Raw genomic sequence first — 19,243 nt, 5'->3', positions numbered from 1 at the left:
AAAAGAAGTGTCCTTCCCGGTACTGGAGAGCGACTTCCCTGAGCAGATTGCGCTCGCCCATTGCATTGAGGCATGGAAGTTTGCTGCCTGCAAGAAATGGAACAGTCTTTAAAGACATTGATTAGTTTCTGCGAAGCCTATTGGCTTACTGCATTTAAGGGCTTTACAAACGCTGCTAACTCAGGTTCTGACTATTCTAGTTCTCCAAATGAGATGCAGGAATGAGTGTTAAAGTGTACTATAGTCTTTCTTGTCATAAATGAGTGTCCACAAGATATTGCAATTATCAGTAGCGATTACCAGCACATAGTTAGATATTATATTTTTTTTTATGCAGAATATTGTATCATGTTTAAAACAAGCCCTAATAATACATCTGTAATAGATGTGTTCTGCTGCTATCAGATGTATGTAAGATCTGCATTTCCTACAACTATAGAACTAGTGTGTATATACCGTATACAGTACCGTGAGACACACCATTTTTCTAGCGACTACACAAATCTGCTGCATCTACTGAGATCACCATTGTGTATCTGAGGATGGAGGCTAATAGTGCTTTGCACAGATATAATATACTTTTATAGTCCGCAGAAGCAGATTGGAAATTGTCTTCATTTATCAGGTATTTGTAAGCACATTTAGAACCCTTTATACCATAAAGCAATTCAAATCCAACTTGAATATACACAGTTGAGACACTCTATCATGTATGCTATACAACAATTTGCCATACAAGGCTATTTTGATTGCCATTATAACATATGAATCATATTGTATACTATATGTTTGTTTTCCATTCTCCCATTCCCTGTTTGATGCTACTATTCTAGAAACGTAGCTAAGCAAGTAGGACCGGAGAAACCTGCACTGAACAAGGGATAACAATATGCCTTGAATACCACAAAGATTTTGTGGCGGCTTCAGGAACATTCCTTATATATGGAAAAGTACAATTGTTTGTGAGATGTATTAATACTTTTTTATGTAGATTCTTGTATTGTCGCTAGCATAAACTTGGGGGCTTTAGGAACCCCTTATCTAGCAACTTGTAAAGAGCTTCCCACAGTTACTGAAATTTTCTCTTATACTGTAAGCACAATATACAGTATTTACTAACTCAGTGTAGATCGAAAACCAATATGTAGGATTTGTACTTGAAATATGTTCTTTGTTTACTTTTACTGCCAATTCGTTGCTTTAGACCAATCAAGGCAGTTACCTCAGTTGGGATCATGCCAACGGGACCAAACCATTAATTTATCACATGTGCAGTAAATAACCAGTTTACTTTTAGGTTAAAAATGTGATTTTTGTATTTGAGTTACAGCCATTTATCTCTTTGCTTTCAATAAACAAATATTCTTATTTGCGTTACTTTTTATGGCGCCATAAAGGTTCTGCAGCACCATAGAGTGTACATACAGAGTAACAATAAAGCACAACATATTAATGGTGCAGTAACTGTAAGTTTACATATCTTGGAAACAAAATGGAGCAATAAATCGACAAACTACTATTGATAGGATGCAAACTAGTGGTAAGCATTGGGGCTCTCACTGTATTTTGACAAGCTACTGGGGGTCAGTCAATGAGCCGGTACCCAATGGACGGCAAGCACACAGACTCAAAGTCACTGAAGGACTGAAGAAAAGGATACTGCTGGGGAGGTACATGAAGAGGAAAGGGTCCAGCCCATGAGAGCTTACATGCTAAGAGGAGTGGTAAACTGGAGCATTAGGAGGAGAGCTGGTAGGCTTTGATGAAAAGGTTAGATTGGAGTGAACAGTTGGATGTTTAGAGATTTGCGGATAGTCTGAATTGGTGAGGGAATAAGTTTCAGAGGGGATGACAGAATGGGAAATCTTGGATAGAGGTTACCTGGGTGGAGGGAGAGGGTGTTGACAGAAATGAAGTTGGAGATGTAGGAGACAGCAGAGTGACTGAATGCTTTGTAACTAAGCGTCAGGAGTTCAAACTAGATTCTGAGGAGGATGGGGAGTCCAGTGAAACAGGTTACAGAAGGGGGATCCCACACACTGATCTTAGACAGGAAAATTAGACAAACAGCAGCATTCAGATGGGGCTTACAGTAGTCATCGCAGGTGAAGATGAGTGCCTGGATAAGGGTTTTGGTAGGCTTTGCAGTGAAGCAGGTGGTGGAAGACGGAAGAGACAGTTGAAGGTGAAAAAAAGAGGTGATGAGGACTGTGCAGAGATTTGAAGCATGACTGCTTAGCATGGGTAAAGGCAATGCTGAAGGATGATAATATGAATCTGAAGTTGAGAACATCATTGTGAGCTCAAGTATCATAAGATCAGTATCAACCACCTAGATCTGACAGTGTCAGTAAATCACATGCTGACCCCTGATTTCTATGCTAAAAGCACAGATGGGAACCACTGCCTACTGTACGTGCTGATAGCTGCCACCCAGTACATCTGATTGCATTTATTTTGTCCATCAGTAACTGTCTAGAAGGTATACTCTCAGGCACACCAGATATGTTTGAGTAAGGGATTTGTGTGAGAAGTTCAGCAAACATGTATATAACCATGATGTCCTCAACAGATGCTATCAATGAGCAGTAACAAAACACAGATCTCTTCTATTATAAAATAATAAATCAATCTTTAGTATATAAAGAAATAAACTGATAGCTCATGTATGCTGCTAATGGCTGGCAGCTTAGCTGTATACCTAATATAGGCATGTCTTGATAGGGAAAGCATTAATCAAGAAACTAATAATTGCATATATAATAAATGGTAAAGGCATACAAGATAATGGGGCAGATGTATTAAGCCTGGATACGGCATAAGGAAGTGATAAGTGCAAGGTGATAAACGCATCAGCCAATCAGCTCCTTACTGTTCATTTACATATTGTAGCTGATTGGCTGGTGCATTTATCACCTTGCACTTATCACTGGTTTATCACTTCCCTATGCCTTCTCCAGGTTAATACATCTGCCCCAATGTGATTAGAGTGGACATACTGAAGACTAAAGATTGAATACCAGTTATTAGATACAGGAGTAATTCCAGAGGACTGGAAAAGAGCGAACGTAGTCCCACTGCACAAAAGTGGAAGCAAGGAAGAGGCAAACAACTACAGACCAGTGAGTCTTACATCAGTAGTAGGGAAAAGAAAGAGTTGTATATTATCTCAAATCCAGCAATTTACAGGATCCCAAACAGCATGGATTCACTGGGGGTAGATCACGTCAAACAAACATTATTGACTTTTTTGACTGTGACTAAAGTGATGGATAAAGGTGGAGCCGTGGATATAGCGAAAGCTTTTGACACTGTTCCACATTGCAGACTGTTAAATAAACTTGAAAGTTTGGGATTAGATACTAAGATTGTTGAATGGATAAGATCTTGGTTGCAGGATAGAAAAAGAGAGTTGTAGTAAATGGAGTGTATTCACAGGAGGGAAATGTTACCAGTGGAGTACCCCAGGGATCTGCACTTGGACCAGTGCTTTTTAATATCTTTATTGTTGACATTGCAAGATTAATGTGCAATGTGTGGCCGGGTTATTTGTGGAGGCTGCGGAGTTATCTTAGTGACAGGCTGCATGATGAGTGTCCTTGCAGCTTGGTAGTTAGCTGTAGCGAAAACAATAGCCAACTGCCAAGGGTGCACGATGTCATAATGTTTACCGCACTGGTGGACAAAAGTTTAAGTGTATCAGCGGTAGTAATTGTCAGTCAAGGTGTGATGGCGGTGTTACAGCAGTGCCGGTCAGGCGTGGGTAGCAAGCCCCATGTATGCTGACCTGCTAGCCGGCTTGTGTATATTTGGAAGTGCAGTGGTTCTGCTTTGGAAAACTCTTGCAACAAGCGTCTGTTAGTGTGTCTTTATGCTGTAAAGTCCCCAACATGTTTCCGCCAATCAGTGGCCGCCTCCATGGGGTGTGTGGATACCTGCCTGCTACAGACTCCTCTAATTGTAATGACATAAGCAACGTGATTGGCTTAGAGATGTGTCCATCATTGTATAGGGAACATAACTGGGTAAATACTGTATATGGTTTGTAATTATATTTATACTTGTTGCAATATGTAACACAGGGATATAAATGCATTTATGTTCATGTCAGCTGTATATTGTGTACTGTATATTTCTTATTCAATGACTGTATAACATTAGTGAAGTACATTAATATACATTTGAATAAAACAAAAAATATAAAATGGAGAAATAAGAAGGTGAGTGGGCAATGAGGAAAAAAAGAGAGGGGAGAGGAAAACGAGTTTTATGGTAAGAACTTACCTTTGTTAAAACTCTTTCTGCGAGGTACACTGGGATCCACAAGGATTAGACAATGGGGTGTAGAGTAGGATCTTGATCCGATTCACCAACAGGCTCAAAGCTTTGACTGTTCCCAGAATGCACAGCGCCGCCTCCTATATCACCCCGCCTCCTAGCACAGGAGCTCAGTTTTTAGTTAACCAGCCCAATACAGTAGCAGGAAAAGAGACGACAACGGTTAGTAGCCACATACACCACACTCTCACGACAGGAGAAGTGTCAGCGGCTAATGCCATACCAACCCAAAGAAGCGAAGTGCGTCAGGGTGGGCGCCTTGTGGAGGCCAGTGTACCTCGCAGAAAGAGTTTTAACAAAGGTAAGTTCTTACCATAAAACTTGTTTTCTGCTGCGGGGTACACTGGGCTCCACAAGGATTGGACAATGGGGATGTCCTAAAGCAGTTCCTTATGGGAGGGGACGCACTGTAGCGGGCACAAGAACCCGGCGTCCAAAGGAAGCATCCTGGGAAGCGGCAGTATCGAAGGCATAAAACCTTATGAACGTGTTCCCTGAGGACCACGTAGCCGCCTTGCACAATTGATCAAGGGTCGCACCACGTTGGGCCGCCCAAGAAGGTCCAACAGACCGAGTAGAATGGGCCTTAATGTGAACAGGTTTCTGAGGGCTGCTTGGAGCAGCCCCTCTGTTAAGTGCCTGCTTACTAGAGCACCAACTTACAAAACTGAGCTCCTGTGCTGGGAGGCGGGGTGATATAGGAGGTGGCGCGGTGCATTCTGAGAACAGTCAAAGCTTTGAGCCTGTTGGTGCCTCGGATCAAGATCCTACTCTACACCCCATTGTCCAATCCTTGTGGAGCCCAGTGTACCCCGCAGCAGAAAGAGACATGTAGTTTATTAGATTTGGACGTGAAGTGGCTATACGTATGTAAACCAATAGAAAAAAAAATATGGGATTCTTGACTGTATGAATGATCACAGTCAGTGCATTCATTTGTGTATCTTGCTAGTGTTATTGTGATACCCCACTGATGTAGTATGACTAATAGGGGGAATCACATTTGTAAATGGACTTATAGAGCTGCCCTGTGTTATGGATGCTCCAGTGCTGCAGGGGTTAACCCTTTCCCTACTGGATGATGCAAGCAGGGAGACACTAGGACCCAGGAGAATGACAGTCGTAGCACTGGGGGGTGGAAAGATACAGAGCCCCAGCAACAGGTTGACCTGTGAACTTGAGGGGTAGGAGCCTGCGGAGAGCGAGCAGAGAGCTCTCTGAGGAGACGGCCAAGTTGGGGAGTACAGGGAGGAGAGCGTGGCCAGCAGGTGCTGATGGAGAGGCTGCCATGGAGAGGAGATTCCTGGCGAGCGTGGTGAGGCTGGTGTGTACAGCTGCCAGGGAGATCTGAGGGAAAGCAGATAGGGCTGATTGGAGCTGTGATCAGGCCGGGAGCTGGAGCCCTGAGGTGACCAGTGCAGACCACCCTTAGGAGACAGGACGGGAAGGAGCTGTGAAAGCAGCGGGGAGACGTGTGCTACTGAAGGAGCCACCTCGTACATTATATGAAAGGACGTCTGGCTGCAGGACTGATACAGCCAGAAGAGTGTCCTGAGGTGTGAAAGTAAGGCCCAACAGGTCAGAGTAAGGGGGATACGCAGCATTCATGCCAACAGCCACCAGGTATCCATGCCTACCACACTGACAGCTGGCCAGGCATTTATTAAGTATCAGCCAGGGTGCCCCTCAGAAAGCACACAGCACAGTCAGTCTGACTGTGCTGGGTGCTTGTTAACTGGTGAGGCAAGCTCAGAAGAGAACTGCTTTACCCATTTTTCCAGCCTCCTAGTTTACAGCCCCTTATGAAAGGCATAGTGCCCAGTAAGGGTGGCAGAGACTGTCCGGTGAATCAAGACCAGAGACCCCACAGTCGTGTGGTGTAAGAGTTCCAGAGACTTTACTAGCCAGCCAGCTAACACTGTAGTTAGTAACTTTGCAGCCAAAATACATTCCCAGCCAGCAAGAGACATATGCCCTCATAATACTGCATTAGCTGAAGGCAGTGAGGTTGTATTAACAGCTTACTTGTTCAACACAGGAACTGCATGGCTTTATCTTTCACTGTTTGAACTGCTTTCAGTATTCACTGCTCCTGCTTCTGCTATTGTCTGCTACTTTCATTTATAACTTACTGCTACCCTTTGCATGTTTGCTGCCTGTCAAGTGATTGGACTACATCATTTATCTACAGTTACCAGCCACCTATCATCTGCTTACAGAATGAATGTGAAACTGAACTGTGCTGCTGTTACAATCCATGTATTTCCCTGCATGACTGACTTGCTTTACTGCTTGGACTGCCTTAACTTGCAGCTGCCACGCTGAGGGGGAAAACACTAAACTGATTTAATTACTTTCCACTTGCTTATTGACCGAACTAAGGAACTGCATTGTACAACTTGTCGCCCTCGTCCAGGTACAGAACTCATGCCAAAGGGACAGACGTTCTGTTTTTCCCCTAGGTCGTAGACTTTATTTTAGAGCAGTATCCTCACATGTAAAGGTCCCATAGGTATAGCAAGTAGATATAGAGTATAGGGCATGTGTTCCACCAGGCGCCAAAACTCAGTGCAATGTGATACACATTAAATACATCCCTTAGATAAATGTAGAATCTCTCCTCAGAAGGTGCAGCATCGCATAGCATGAGGGGAAAAGCAGAAAAACATATGTGTAGAAGCATAGCTTTAATGACAAACTGTATACACAATCCATAAAAATTATATAAAATCACAGTAAAAGAGCAATTAAAAAAAAACGGGTATCCCCTCTAAACCTGCAATAGCCGAAGTACAGAACAATTACCAGAAGGGCTAAGAACTGGCAACGACAGCAGTGCAAGTGTGTGGGTACGCTTGGGTATGGCGAACCATTAAGAATTTAGCTGCTGGTACGCCGTACCCACCGCCGACGGGCCACCCTTCACCAAAGCCTGCGTTAGCGGCTATTACATATTTTAAGTAATACTATTACAGTTACTTAAAATGCTGCCGCTGTGCTCCGCGCCTCTTCTTCCCAGCCTGCTGGGAGCGTGAACGTGACAAAATCTTGCTCCCGCGATAGGCGCGCAGATGACCCTGGGGGCTGGCTGGGGCGGGTTGTGGCCGTGTCTCTCCTTGAGCAGCGCAGTTTGCAGGGACATCACGGCAGAGGCAGCAGGGGGTTGGGGGTGAGGCACTCGGGCAATGTGTATCTGGCACTCAGGGGCTTTTGTGTATCTGGCACCATGGGGCATTTGTGTATCTGGCACTGTGGGGACATATATGGCACTACTGGGGGCATTTGTGCATATGGCACAGTGGGGACATATCAGACACTGTAGGAGCATATCTGGCACTATTGGGGTCATATGTGTATCACGCTGCCATTTTCATTAGCCACGCCCCATATGGCATTTGGTCACACCCATTTTGGGGGCGTGCACACACAGTACCCATAAGACATTTTTTCTACTTGCACCGCTTGCCAACGGTCAGTTCTAAATAGAGCTTTAGTTCTTATAATCACCAGGTGTCTTCCCGGGCAGGCAGTCTGGGATCTTTTCACTGGCAAATATTCGGCAATTCAGTCAGCAGCTATTGCGGGGGTCCTTTTTTCTCAAACGCTTTTTGACCATGTTCCTTGGGTCTTTATCAAGGCAGCATACTAATCCCGGGTCCACAGGTAAGTAAAAATATCCCCTCTAACCAATTAAAACGTTTGCACATAAATGAGCCCAGCTGTATCTTTTCGTCATCATAACACCTCCCTCGGCAGTCATGGCAGTGGCGATGCCGTACAGACTGTGGTGCCCAGCGTTATTTCCGTCAGGCCCACATCTGTGCGGCATCACTTCTGGATTCCCGACACTCCGTATTAGTGCGGCTCACGACATAACATATATACTTTCGTTCTATCTCATCCTATATACCCTATACTCTAAATCTGCTTGTATTATTCTTGAGGTGTTGTGGAGAGACATCTCTTTGGGTATTTGTGTACCATAGAGCTGCTAAGTGCATTTGCGCAGTTGTTGAGGTACCCAAATATTAGTTATTGTGAATCCCATAGGTATAGGACTGGACTTCAGAAAGGTGTAGTGCCTCCTGGTGGAGGGTATAGGCTATTAAAGTACCATCACATTCAAACAAGTTAATTGCATTTCAATTTATGTCAATTGTATCTTATGTAAGTGCAGCTTTAAGTGTGACTTGTTTAATTGTTTATTATACAATATCAGTTATTAATAAGTATTAGCCAACTCCAAATCCACAGCGGTGATCGGTTATTATCCTGAGAAACAAACATCGAACGTGGTGATTTCTGGGGGTTGTCCTCTGGGGTTCCCATCTCTTTGCCTAACGCTTGATAGAGTCTGATATCTACCTTTTTTTTTTTTTTTAAATCATGTATTTTTTATTGTTTGCATTTAAATACAGAAGTGAAAAAAAAACATTAAACATTTAACATACAAACAAAACAGTACAGAGTGCTGGTCATTTGTTCTAACATTAGTGTGCATTATTATGCCTAATCAATGGAGAGGGAATAGGTACACAGATTGCTTGATATGAGCATTACAACAAGAACATCATTAGGTCAATATTATATGTTAACAAGGAAGAAGGCACATATACGACTGTAGGAACACGTTGGCAATATTTAAAAAAAAAAAAAAACAATAAACAGAATTACACCATAAGAATTATGAGGGTGTCGGGGGGCATCGGCCCCGGCCAGCAGAAACAAGAGAGAAAAAAGAAAGAAAAAAAAAAAAGGGAACTATACACTTTGCATGTCAACGGGCTCCACCACCTCTGCACCTGGGCGCGCCAGAATCCACCTGTCCCATTTACAATGAAACTTGGACATAGAGTTGCGGGATAAGTACATGTGTTTTTCATGTTTTATGACTAAGGCCACTAGAGCCCTCCATTCCAATAATTTGGGAGAGGCCTCCGCAAACCAGGAGCGTGCAATAACAACTTTGGCAAGTGTGGACAGGCATAGGACATATTGATATGTGAGCAATGAGTGGGATTCTTCTAGGTCCACACCGAAAAGACAGGTTCTGGGGTTAAGTGGAGGAAGGGATAGGTCAGTAGTTAGTATGTCAGACCAAATTTGAGTCCAAAAGCTGTAAACTTTCGGGCAGTCCCATAGCAGATGCCAGAACCCGGTGTCTGGCATTTGGGGCACAAAGCATCAGGCCTCAGACCAGCACGTTGGAGGAATTGAGGGGTGCGGTAAACCCTATGCAAAACAAAAAAATTTACCTGTTGATATCTGACACACGAGGTGGCAGACCTGGTGGAGCTTAAGATCTGCAACCATTGTTCCTCTGACAGAGGGCCCACATCACCCACCCAGCTTAGTTTAAGCGGATCTAAAGATTTAGGTAGAATTCTATTGTTTAATGACCCGTATAGCGATGATACCTTGCCCACAGAGGGCAAGCGCTGTAGCATGAGTTTAATCGGTGAAGGGGAGATGGAGGGGGCAGTTCTAAATTGGGCCTGTAGTGCATGCCTCAATTGGAAATATCTGAATAAGGCTGTTCTCGGAAGCCCAAAATCAGTCTGTAGTTGTGTGAACGATTTAAGGTACCCATCCACATATAATTGTCCCAGAGAGATCACCCCATTCTTTACCCAAATATTGTCTGTAGACAGCTGTTGAAGTTCCATATAGGAACTGTTGAACCATAAGGGTGAATCTATTTCCATGTCCGACCAGTCATAAAGATTGTGCACCTGCCTCCAGACCAGAAGAGCCTGTCGCAGAATATGAGGAAGACCCGATACGGACAAGCCAGAGAGCAAGAAAAGGAGTGGAGTGAAGAGGGGACCCACCCGCTCAGTCAAGTACCCCTGCAGGGTCGGGCCACCATCTCCAGTGACCCACCCGGAGAGGTGCACCAGTTGGGCTGCTAAATAGTACAATCTAAGATTGGGTAAGCCCACCCCTCCAGCGAGTTTGGACTTGCAAAGCGTTTTATGGCTATCCTCGCCGGTTTGTGACCCCAGATAAAGGAAGAGATGAGACTGTCAATGCTGGCAAATACTTTCTTAGGTATATAGATGGGGGAATGTTGCAAGACGTATAGGTATTTAGGCTGGATAGACATCTTAAAGAGGTTGATGCGTCCCAAAACAGTCAACGGCAGCGCCTTCCAAGTATGGAGTTTACGTTTAAAAAAATCTGTAATGGGGTCAATGTTCCATCTAACGTATTCTGATGCTGGCCCTGTGATCCAAACACCCAAGTATTTAAATTTGAGAGTCCATTGCAATGAATACGATGTACATGCCCTCTCCGGAATATGACCTGAAATGGGAAAAATAGAGGATTTGTCCCAGTTTATACGCAGACCAGAGTATTCCCCAAATTCATTAACTGTGCGGAGCATAGACTGGAGAGAGATATCCGAGTCTTTCAGGAACAGTAACATGTCATCGGCGTATAACGCCACCTTATCCACTACGGGGCCGGCCACACGGCCATGAATATTCTGATTATCCCGTATCATACAAGCTAACGGCTCTATAGCCAGGGCAAACAGGGCTGGAGATAATGGGCAGCCCTGACGTGTGCCTCTAGACAGAGAGAATGAGGCCGATGTATAACCATTAACGGAGACACGGGCTACTGGAGAGGAGTACAGCAGCTGGACCCATCTGATGAACGTAGGGCCAAAGCCAAACCCCCGCAGCACCTGCCACAGGTAGGACCATTCAACCGAGTCGAAGGCCTTGGCGGCATCCAGAGACACCACCACTGCCTCCGAACCCAGCAAATCACCTCTCTGCAGATGATAGAACAATTTACGCAGGTTCTGCATAGTGGACCTCCCTGGCATGAAGCCCGTTTGGTCCAGATGTATAACAGAACCAATGACAGTATTTAGACGAATGGCAAGCATCTTAGCAAGGATTTTAACATCAGAGGATAGCAAAGAAATAGGGCGGTAGGATTCGGGAACTTTGGGATCCCTCCCAGGCTTGGGAAGAACTATAATAGTGGCTTCAGACATGGACGGGGGGAGTACCCCAGTCTCAAACAGAGTGTTAAATAAATCTAATAGATAGGGACAGAAGTGGGAGTTAAATTTTTTATATATCTCCATTGGGAGACCATCCCCACCGGGTGCTTTGGACGAGGGGAGCGACGACACTGCGCGCTCAATCTCCTCCAGGGTGAAAGGAGCTTCAAGTAATTCAAGCGCCTCCTGTGACATGGTGGGTAATTTCACCCGTGAGAGGTAGGATTGTATCTGCTCATCGGAATGGGAGACCCCAGACGAGTACAGCTCGGAATAGAACTTTTGAAAAACCCCAGCTATATCTTTCCCCGAGTAGCAGAGACCATCATCCCCATCGGAGATGCACTGGACAGTACGGGAGTGGGACTCGTCCCTGGCCAGAAAGGCCAGGCTGGTACCCCCAAGCTCCGCCTGAAAGTATTGCCTGTGACTAGAAAACAACAGTCTGCGTTTGGATTTATCAAAGAGATAGTCGGCCCATTCTCTCTGCGCGTCCAGCCAAGCCCCACGATCCGACTGGGAGTGTGACTCTATATATACAAATTCCAAATAACGGCAAGCCTGTTCAAGCCTTGCTTCCTCCCTCCTGTTAGACGACTTGATGCCAGCAATTCTCTTAATAAAAGTGCCTCTGATATATGCCTTAAATGCGTCGTGCCTGACAGCAGGACAAGAATAAGGGGGATTGTGAGTAAGGAAGTCAATCCATTCCGAAATTAGGTCAGACCCCTCTCCTATTAAGTTTAACCAAAATGGGTGCAATTTCCATACATTAGCGCCTTTATCATGCGTAATGGATAACTTCAGCAAAACTGGGGAGTGATCTGATATACCCCTGGACAAATATATTAGATCAGATATACTCGGGGAAATAAGGCATAGGTCTATCCGGGACAGTGTGTTGTGAGCAGCGGATTGACAGGAATAGTGTGCCGCCGTAGGGTTACGCAGCCTCCAGACATCTATCCAGCCAAGTTCAGCGACAAGTCTTGCAAAGGGGGTCGGAGCAGAGGGGGTAGAGGTGGAGTCGCGGGACTCCCGCCAGCGGTCAATAGACAAGTCCATGACGTTGTAGAAATCACCCACACTAATAACTGGTGTGTCTGGGGATTGAGCAATAAAGTCAGCTGCTTTGCGCAAAACTTCACTATTATAGGGAGGGGGGATGTAAATAGCCAAAATATGATATAGTGTGTGATGTATAACGGCCCGTAAGAAAACATAGCGGCCATGAGGGTCTACCCTACTATCTTCCAAGTGGAAATGTACCGATTTCCTAACCAGAACCGACACCCCTCTGGCGCCGGAAGAGAAAGTGGAATGGTAAGCCCATCCCACCCAGGGTCTCTTAATGGCCATGACCTTACTACCACACAGGTGAGTTTCAGATAGGCAGACTATATCAGCATGATATTTTTGAAGTTGCTTCAGAACAAGAGAGCGTTTAATTTTGTCATTTAAACCACGGACATTCCAACCCAACAGCTTAATCGTATCTCCCCCTATAGAATCAGTGTTAGAACCCATATCGTAGACCACAATACATGGACACAAGGAGAGAGATCATAGAAAATAAAAAAAACAGAGTACGTGAAATTTGAAGCACAGCAAGTATGACAGAGCTGCACCCTCTGGCACAAAGAGCACGAATAACATTGGGTGGCCGAGGCCGAGCACCCCCCAAATGTGACACCTGAAGAACTAAGCAGTTCCATATCAATACAACAAAATGACCAGCAGTACAGAAAAAAAGAACAACAACAACACTTAAACTTCCCAACCCACACCCACCCTGTATGGCCAACAAACAACCTAGTGGCATACCTGATCCCTAACAAGTGCAAAAAAAAAAAAAAAAAATTAGTAAATGAAACTTAACTGGCTCGAACTGAACCAATCCAATTAGAAAAAATGTGGGACTAAACCCCTAAGCTATCTACAGCAAAGAGCTCCCGCACATAGATTTGACAAAAGTAGCAACCTGATGCTGTATATAAAAAAAAAGGATAAAATGTCACACATCAGCCCATAAAGGTAAAGACATAAGGAACCGTAAGGGTCATACTGAAATAGTTACCACACATCAATAGCGCATGATCACTATAAGTTCATTCTGGAGCCGGAGGTCTCCTCTCCAGCCAGGCCTCCACATCTTTCGGGCTAGAAAAGAAATGCATGGTATCGTTGAATATAACCCTCAGACGAGCCGGAAACAACATTGAGTATTGGATATTCCGATCCCGAAGTTTACGCTTGACAAGAGAAAACTGGGCACGGGACTTCTGAACTTCAAGGGCAAAGTCCGGGAAGACTGAGATTGTGTGGTTGTCAAACATCAACGGGCCTTGGAGTCGAGCCAAACGGAGTATAGTGTCTCTGTCTTTAAAATGAAGAAGACGAGCAATAAACGTCCGAGCAGGAGCGCCAGGTGGAGGAGGGCGCGATGGAAGACGATGTGCCCTCTCTACTGCGAATTGCGGGCTAAAGACTTCACGTGTAAACATCTTAATCAGCCAATCTTCGAAGAATTTCTCCGGTGACGCCCCCTCCGCCCTCTCGGGTAGCCCGACTAGGCGGACATTATTCCGCCGAAGCCTGCCTTCTATATCGGATAATTTAGCATGTGCCGAGGACAACTGCGTGGACATATCGTCCATCTTGTTTTTGAGCGGAGAGGTAGTGTCCTCCAGGTCTGAGATGCGATGTTCCGTCTCGCTCACTCTTTCACGAATTTTTTGGAGATCCTGGCGAAGGAAAGAAACATCTATCTGAACACGCTCAATTTATCGGAGACACGTTGCTCAGAGGCAGCAATAGCCTGTATTATTTTCTGCGTAGAGTGCGTTGAGTCGGTCGGGGCTAAATCATCAGTCTCGGAGTGTGGTGAAGGAGGGTTATGGGTTGTGGAGGAAGAGGATCCCCTCGCATATCTCTGCAGCTTCGCCGCAGCACCTGTTTTCCCCATCGCAATATCCAATACAGAGCACAGGACGTAGGATAGAGGAGGAACAATAGCACACGTCAGTGAGGATGTATAGACGCAGCCCCGGTGCAGATATTAGTAGATGAACACAGCCTCTACGTATATCAAGCAGGAGGACTGGATATATATCATGCATAAGCCAGTATGCCCCTTGAAGCCCTCTGTGTTCCCAGGTAAGAGTTCAGACCCAATTAGCAGTATAAAGCAGGGCGAAATACCAGAGTACCTTACTGTACAGGGCCACAGCAGGCAGACGCAGTGCAGTCCCACTGAAACAGATCCGGGATCACTCAGCTGGCAGGTCCAGGCACACTTCCCACAGTGAGAGGTGAGGTACAGGCAGAGAGGAGACAGAGAGGAGTATGCAGGCTGCAGGCTACACAACGTCCCCCAGCAGCGGAGAGGACTTTCCACCAGGGGCACCACGTGGCAGGCGGCTGGATAGCAGCACGGGTCCCAGTATCGCACGGAGCTCCAGGAGCAGGGGGAGCGGAGAGTGCAGCCGGCGGTATCACAGGCGCCGCGGTTGAAGGGCAGAGGCGAGCAGCCAGGGAGCACAAGCAGAGTGCAGACGTCCCACACCACGCTGGTAAGATGGCCGCCGGGATCAGCGCTGGGGCACCGCAGGCAGAGCTTCACCGTACCACGGCGGCAGCGCAGGTCCGTGGGTGACAGGTAGTGCACCAAATGATCCACCAGCACAAGGCAGATGTGTGAATGTTCTCTAAACTGTCAGCATTAGGCAGGAACGGATAAAAGCAGGATTTTGTGCGGGAGCTCGCAGTCTATACACCTACTCCATGCTGCGCCAAGCTCCGCCCCTGATATCTACCTTTTAACATTAGCTATCTACTAATACCGTGTAGCCGTAATGGCTGCTAAACCACGTGCACATGCTACGCACTCCGTACGCTATTTGCGTATGAAGACCTCGCACGTGGTACGCAAATTAAGTACACACGCTGTGCTGGGTGTACGGAATACCCACAGCGAGCATACACACAGACAGTAACCTTTATAAACTTTAAACACAGAATATGCTTACACTGTAAACCTTAATACCGTGGTACTATAATGCATTTAACACTGAACCTTTGTGAGTATGCAAGCTGTTTGAGCAATTGAGATACTCAGAAACCCTTTGTACTAGCTAGAGAGACACAGACACCCTGCTGAGGTTCCAACACCTTTACTAACGAGCTTTTAGATATATCAAAAGGGGTACACAGTTTACAAGTCACACACTACAAGCTAACATATAATTCTAACAGAATATCTAGACAGAAATATACAATAGCGTCATAATCTTATACTATAACAGAGTGAGAGAGAGAGTATGGCCAATACAAACAGAGAACAAGTTGATTACAGAGAATTACTTACACACACTAGGAATGAATCGCTGCGCTAGTCCTGGTACCAGCTCCAAGGTAGTCAAGATGAAAACCGTTTGTGGAGATTGAGACTGAGCTGCTTCAGGCTGGCTTGTTCTTATATACACTACATACAGTACACTACAAAGGGACCTATAATCTCATTGTTCATTGGACACAGGAATGTCTCCTCGCATCATAACAAAAGGTCATAGGTTAGTTTGAACAGGTGGGCTGTGACTATATCAAATTGCTCAGGTGGGAGGGAAACTCAGGATTTCCAACACATGGACAATAAATAAATGTCCAGAAACTACTAATGGCCATAACTATATGCAGGAGCGATTAATCTTTACCTAACCAACACCGGATTATTGCTATTAAAATACTCTTCGGTTAGGTACCAGACACCACTGTTCTACCTTAATCAGACCCTTTGTACCACGTAAAGAGGGATTCCCAAGTCCGTGAACAAGTCACATTAAACAAACTTACAGTTATCATTAAGGGGAACATTACCTATAAAACCTGCTATATGGATTTATTAAGTAGCGATTGAGTCGCTCGCTAGACGCACACAAACTCTACCGTAAATGCACATACCATGCGCTCAAGCGCACGCCCGTAGGGGCGCCGTCACGCAACTGCGAATATGTGCACGCACGCCAGAGAAAGTGCATGTGCAGCGGGCAAGCGCGTGAGGTGAATATATGGCAACGTGTAGCATGATATTTTTCTGACTTTGACAGTCCACCCTTTGGCAGTCATCAATAACTGCCACTTCCTAGAACAATTCAAAAAGAAAAATATATATATACCATCATGTTAATACCATTTTATGATTGAGGAAAAGGGAGGAGAGGAGAAAGTGGGGAAAAAGGTATGACCTAGTGAGATAGTGGAAGCATGTGTGTATGAGTCCATGTTTGAGGGGTCATGTATCATCGTGCCGTACGTGTTTTAAATCAAGCTTCAAGGTATTGCGAAGTATACATTTGAATTCCTTCTTATCCCGTATTAAGGGTCTGTGGATGGGCTGTCAAACTTTACCGAGCTCTTTTCGGCTTTTGGTTGCAACAAAATGGGGGAGCACATTTTAGTTGACGATACATGAATGGGGGGGTATGTGAGTGCTGATATCTGTGTCTATATTCCCTATCGACTATGTGTGCTATTACCTGAAGGTTGTAGTGGTGAAGATAAGAAGTAATTAGTACAAATGCAGTCATAAACTATGTGAGCTTAATATGTATTCGCCGATTGAGGTCTTGTCTTGATGTACATGTTGACTGTAGTCTCCCGATGCTTTTGCTATAAATGGTGAGCAAAAAGCTTTCTCAATGTCCATAGACTTACAATCTTTAAAGTATTGGGCTATCGTAAAAGTTAAAGTCACTAGGGATATTGGGGGTCTATGGCATTGTCCATCAGTGGTCTGTATAAAAGAGGTTGTCAAATTCTTCTTCCAAGCGGATGTCTTTGTACCTTGGAGGAAAACAAAGGAGAAACGGGTGAAAGAAACGGACCGTGGAATCACATTTTCATCACAACATTGTCTCTATCATTGGGTCATACATCAAATTTGTTGTTATTACAGTGTCCTCGCTCCTTAAACTCATCACTCGGGTTTTACCTTTACACCTCGTTAAAACCCGAACGCATCTAAATATCAGGCCAACAAGTATGACGACTCCCAATATACACAAGAGAAACTTCCCTACATCCATGATAATACCTTGGGCCCATTCTCCTAAGCCCGAGAACCAATTTCGTGGGTTCAACCATGACACCCAACCGGTCAGCTCATTGCCCACAGCAGCGAGAGTGAGATTGTGTCTCCTTCGGAACTCCCATTTTAATTGCAAAATGTCATCCATCTTATGGTCTATGACCTCGACTGGGTCCTCAGTGCTGTTTGTAATGTACGTGCAGCACTTTATTCCATACTGAGTTGCTAGGGTAACACAATACCCGCCTGTCACAGCTGTGAGGTAATTGAGAACCATCCTATGCTGAACCAGTTCTGTTTTGTAGGCTTGTAACTCTCTCCCAGTATACCTGAATGTGTCGTCATACATTTCGGTGATATTGTCTAATAAATTTGCAAGCGCAGATATATATCTATAATTTAACACTCCTCTGGCGGTACGAGTGACATCTAACGCGAGTAGGACTTGAATCCCAGTGGATTCATGGATCAAATCAGAGGCATGATGCTCTGTTTTCTCTATCAGTTGTCTTTTAACGACATGCTCGTAATGAGTGTGAGTATAAGGAGCTTGGGCACTACGGTGAATATCTTTCATTTTAGTGTGGGATACAGTCATTACCTCAGGCAGTACTTTTCCAATATAACACAATCCCTCTGAGTTTGGGGCAAGCCACTTATACGCCTTCCTCCCGCATATGAAATATGCATCATCGGGGAGGACATATGGGACGGAGTATGACATTACCATATTACAAATTTTCCATGTAAAATCTCCTAACCCTAATTCTCCCATCTGTTTAGTACACGTATCAGTTTGTACGATCTGTGCACAGTATCCTGGTGATACATGATATTGGTGGAGCTTCAAACTAGGAGGACTAGAGATATTAAACCTCCTGTCCACCGGCCTCCCACCACTTAGCTCAAGTACCTCTCCTACAGTTAAAGGGAATGGTACTAGCCCTGATTTGCTATGGCCTTGAGGTACTTGAGAGCATACCCAACAATCTGTCTGATTTAGCACTTTACCCACTAAAGAGTGATAGTCACTCAATGGATGCCGGTCCATGTGGATATTAAAACTGGACTGACATTTCTTGATGCACCCATCCTCAACTATACTGTCACAATGCCTACAGATGCAGTTCTCTTTAGCTAACAATCCTTCACAATGTCTACAAATAACATGGCTGCTAGATCGTTTTCTGGTACTCGCCTTTGCTTGGTGATTGTGTTGCTATTGGAAATTTACACCTCCGTCTCAGTCATCAGAAACCCATTCTGGATCCTTTCTCGACCTCACTGGTACTCTCACCGAAACAGACTGCTCTGGTCAACATCATGGTCAACAGGAAAACACGGACTGCAGTCTCTTGGGGCGAGTCCATCTTACAGGAGGAGAAAGAGAAATTTGTAATGGGGGTACAAAAAAAAAATACTTTGAGGGGAAAGAAAAATGTTACGATGTCTTATGTCCTCTAGTCTTGTTGTTTTTCTTGCTCTGCTGTCATCTCAAAGGTGCTGTCTCTCAGTCTTCCAAACGAACACTCCGGTGATACAATATTCCTTCCAAATCAGCGATCTCTCTGTAAGGAGCAAAAATCTTGCATTACCATTTGTCTAACTGATGTGTGACATACCATCTTTAAAGCATGAGAACACGAGAGAGAGAGAGAAGGAAAAAAAAAACAAATGAGAGAGAGAACAATTCATCACATTTTGCATTAAGCAACAAACAAAAACAAAAAACATTATCAGATCTTCCGTTCACCATCAGGCTGTCACACCAACACATCCATTGGTGTCCTTGCGAAGTG

The 19,243-nt window shown here is 44.8% G+C and overlaps 1 protein-coding gene across 6 annotated transcripts in view; it reads left to right on the top strand.

Moving 5' to 3' along the window:
• RNF213 (ring finger protein 213) overlaps positions 1-1,368 on the top strand; it is a 680,515-nt gene extending 679,147 nt beyond the window's left edge. For all 6 annotated transcript variants that reach the window (XM_063928518.1, XM_063928521.1, XM_063928520.1 and 3 more), the window contains one exon: positions 1-1,368. This exon is cut by the window's left edge and continues 33 nt beyond it. In XM_063928518.1, the coding sequence (XP_063784588.1) occupies positions 1-112 (112 nt within the window). In that variant the 3' untranslated portion in view covers positions 113-1,368.
• Positions 1,369-19,243: the final 17,875 nt, after the last annotated feature.

The sequence above is a fragment of the Pseudophryne corroboree genome, chromosome 6, assembly GCF_028390025.1.
Source record: "Pseudophryne corroboree isolate aPseCor3 chromosome 6, aPseCor3.hap2, whole genome shotgun sequence".
NCBI lineage: Eukaryota > Metazoa > Chordata > Amphibia > Anura > Myobatrachidae > Pseudophryne > Pseudophryne corroboree.
Note: the sequence above shows the minus strand (reverse complement) of the source record. Positions and strands in the feature narration are given on the sequence as shown.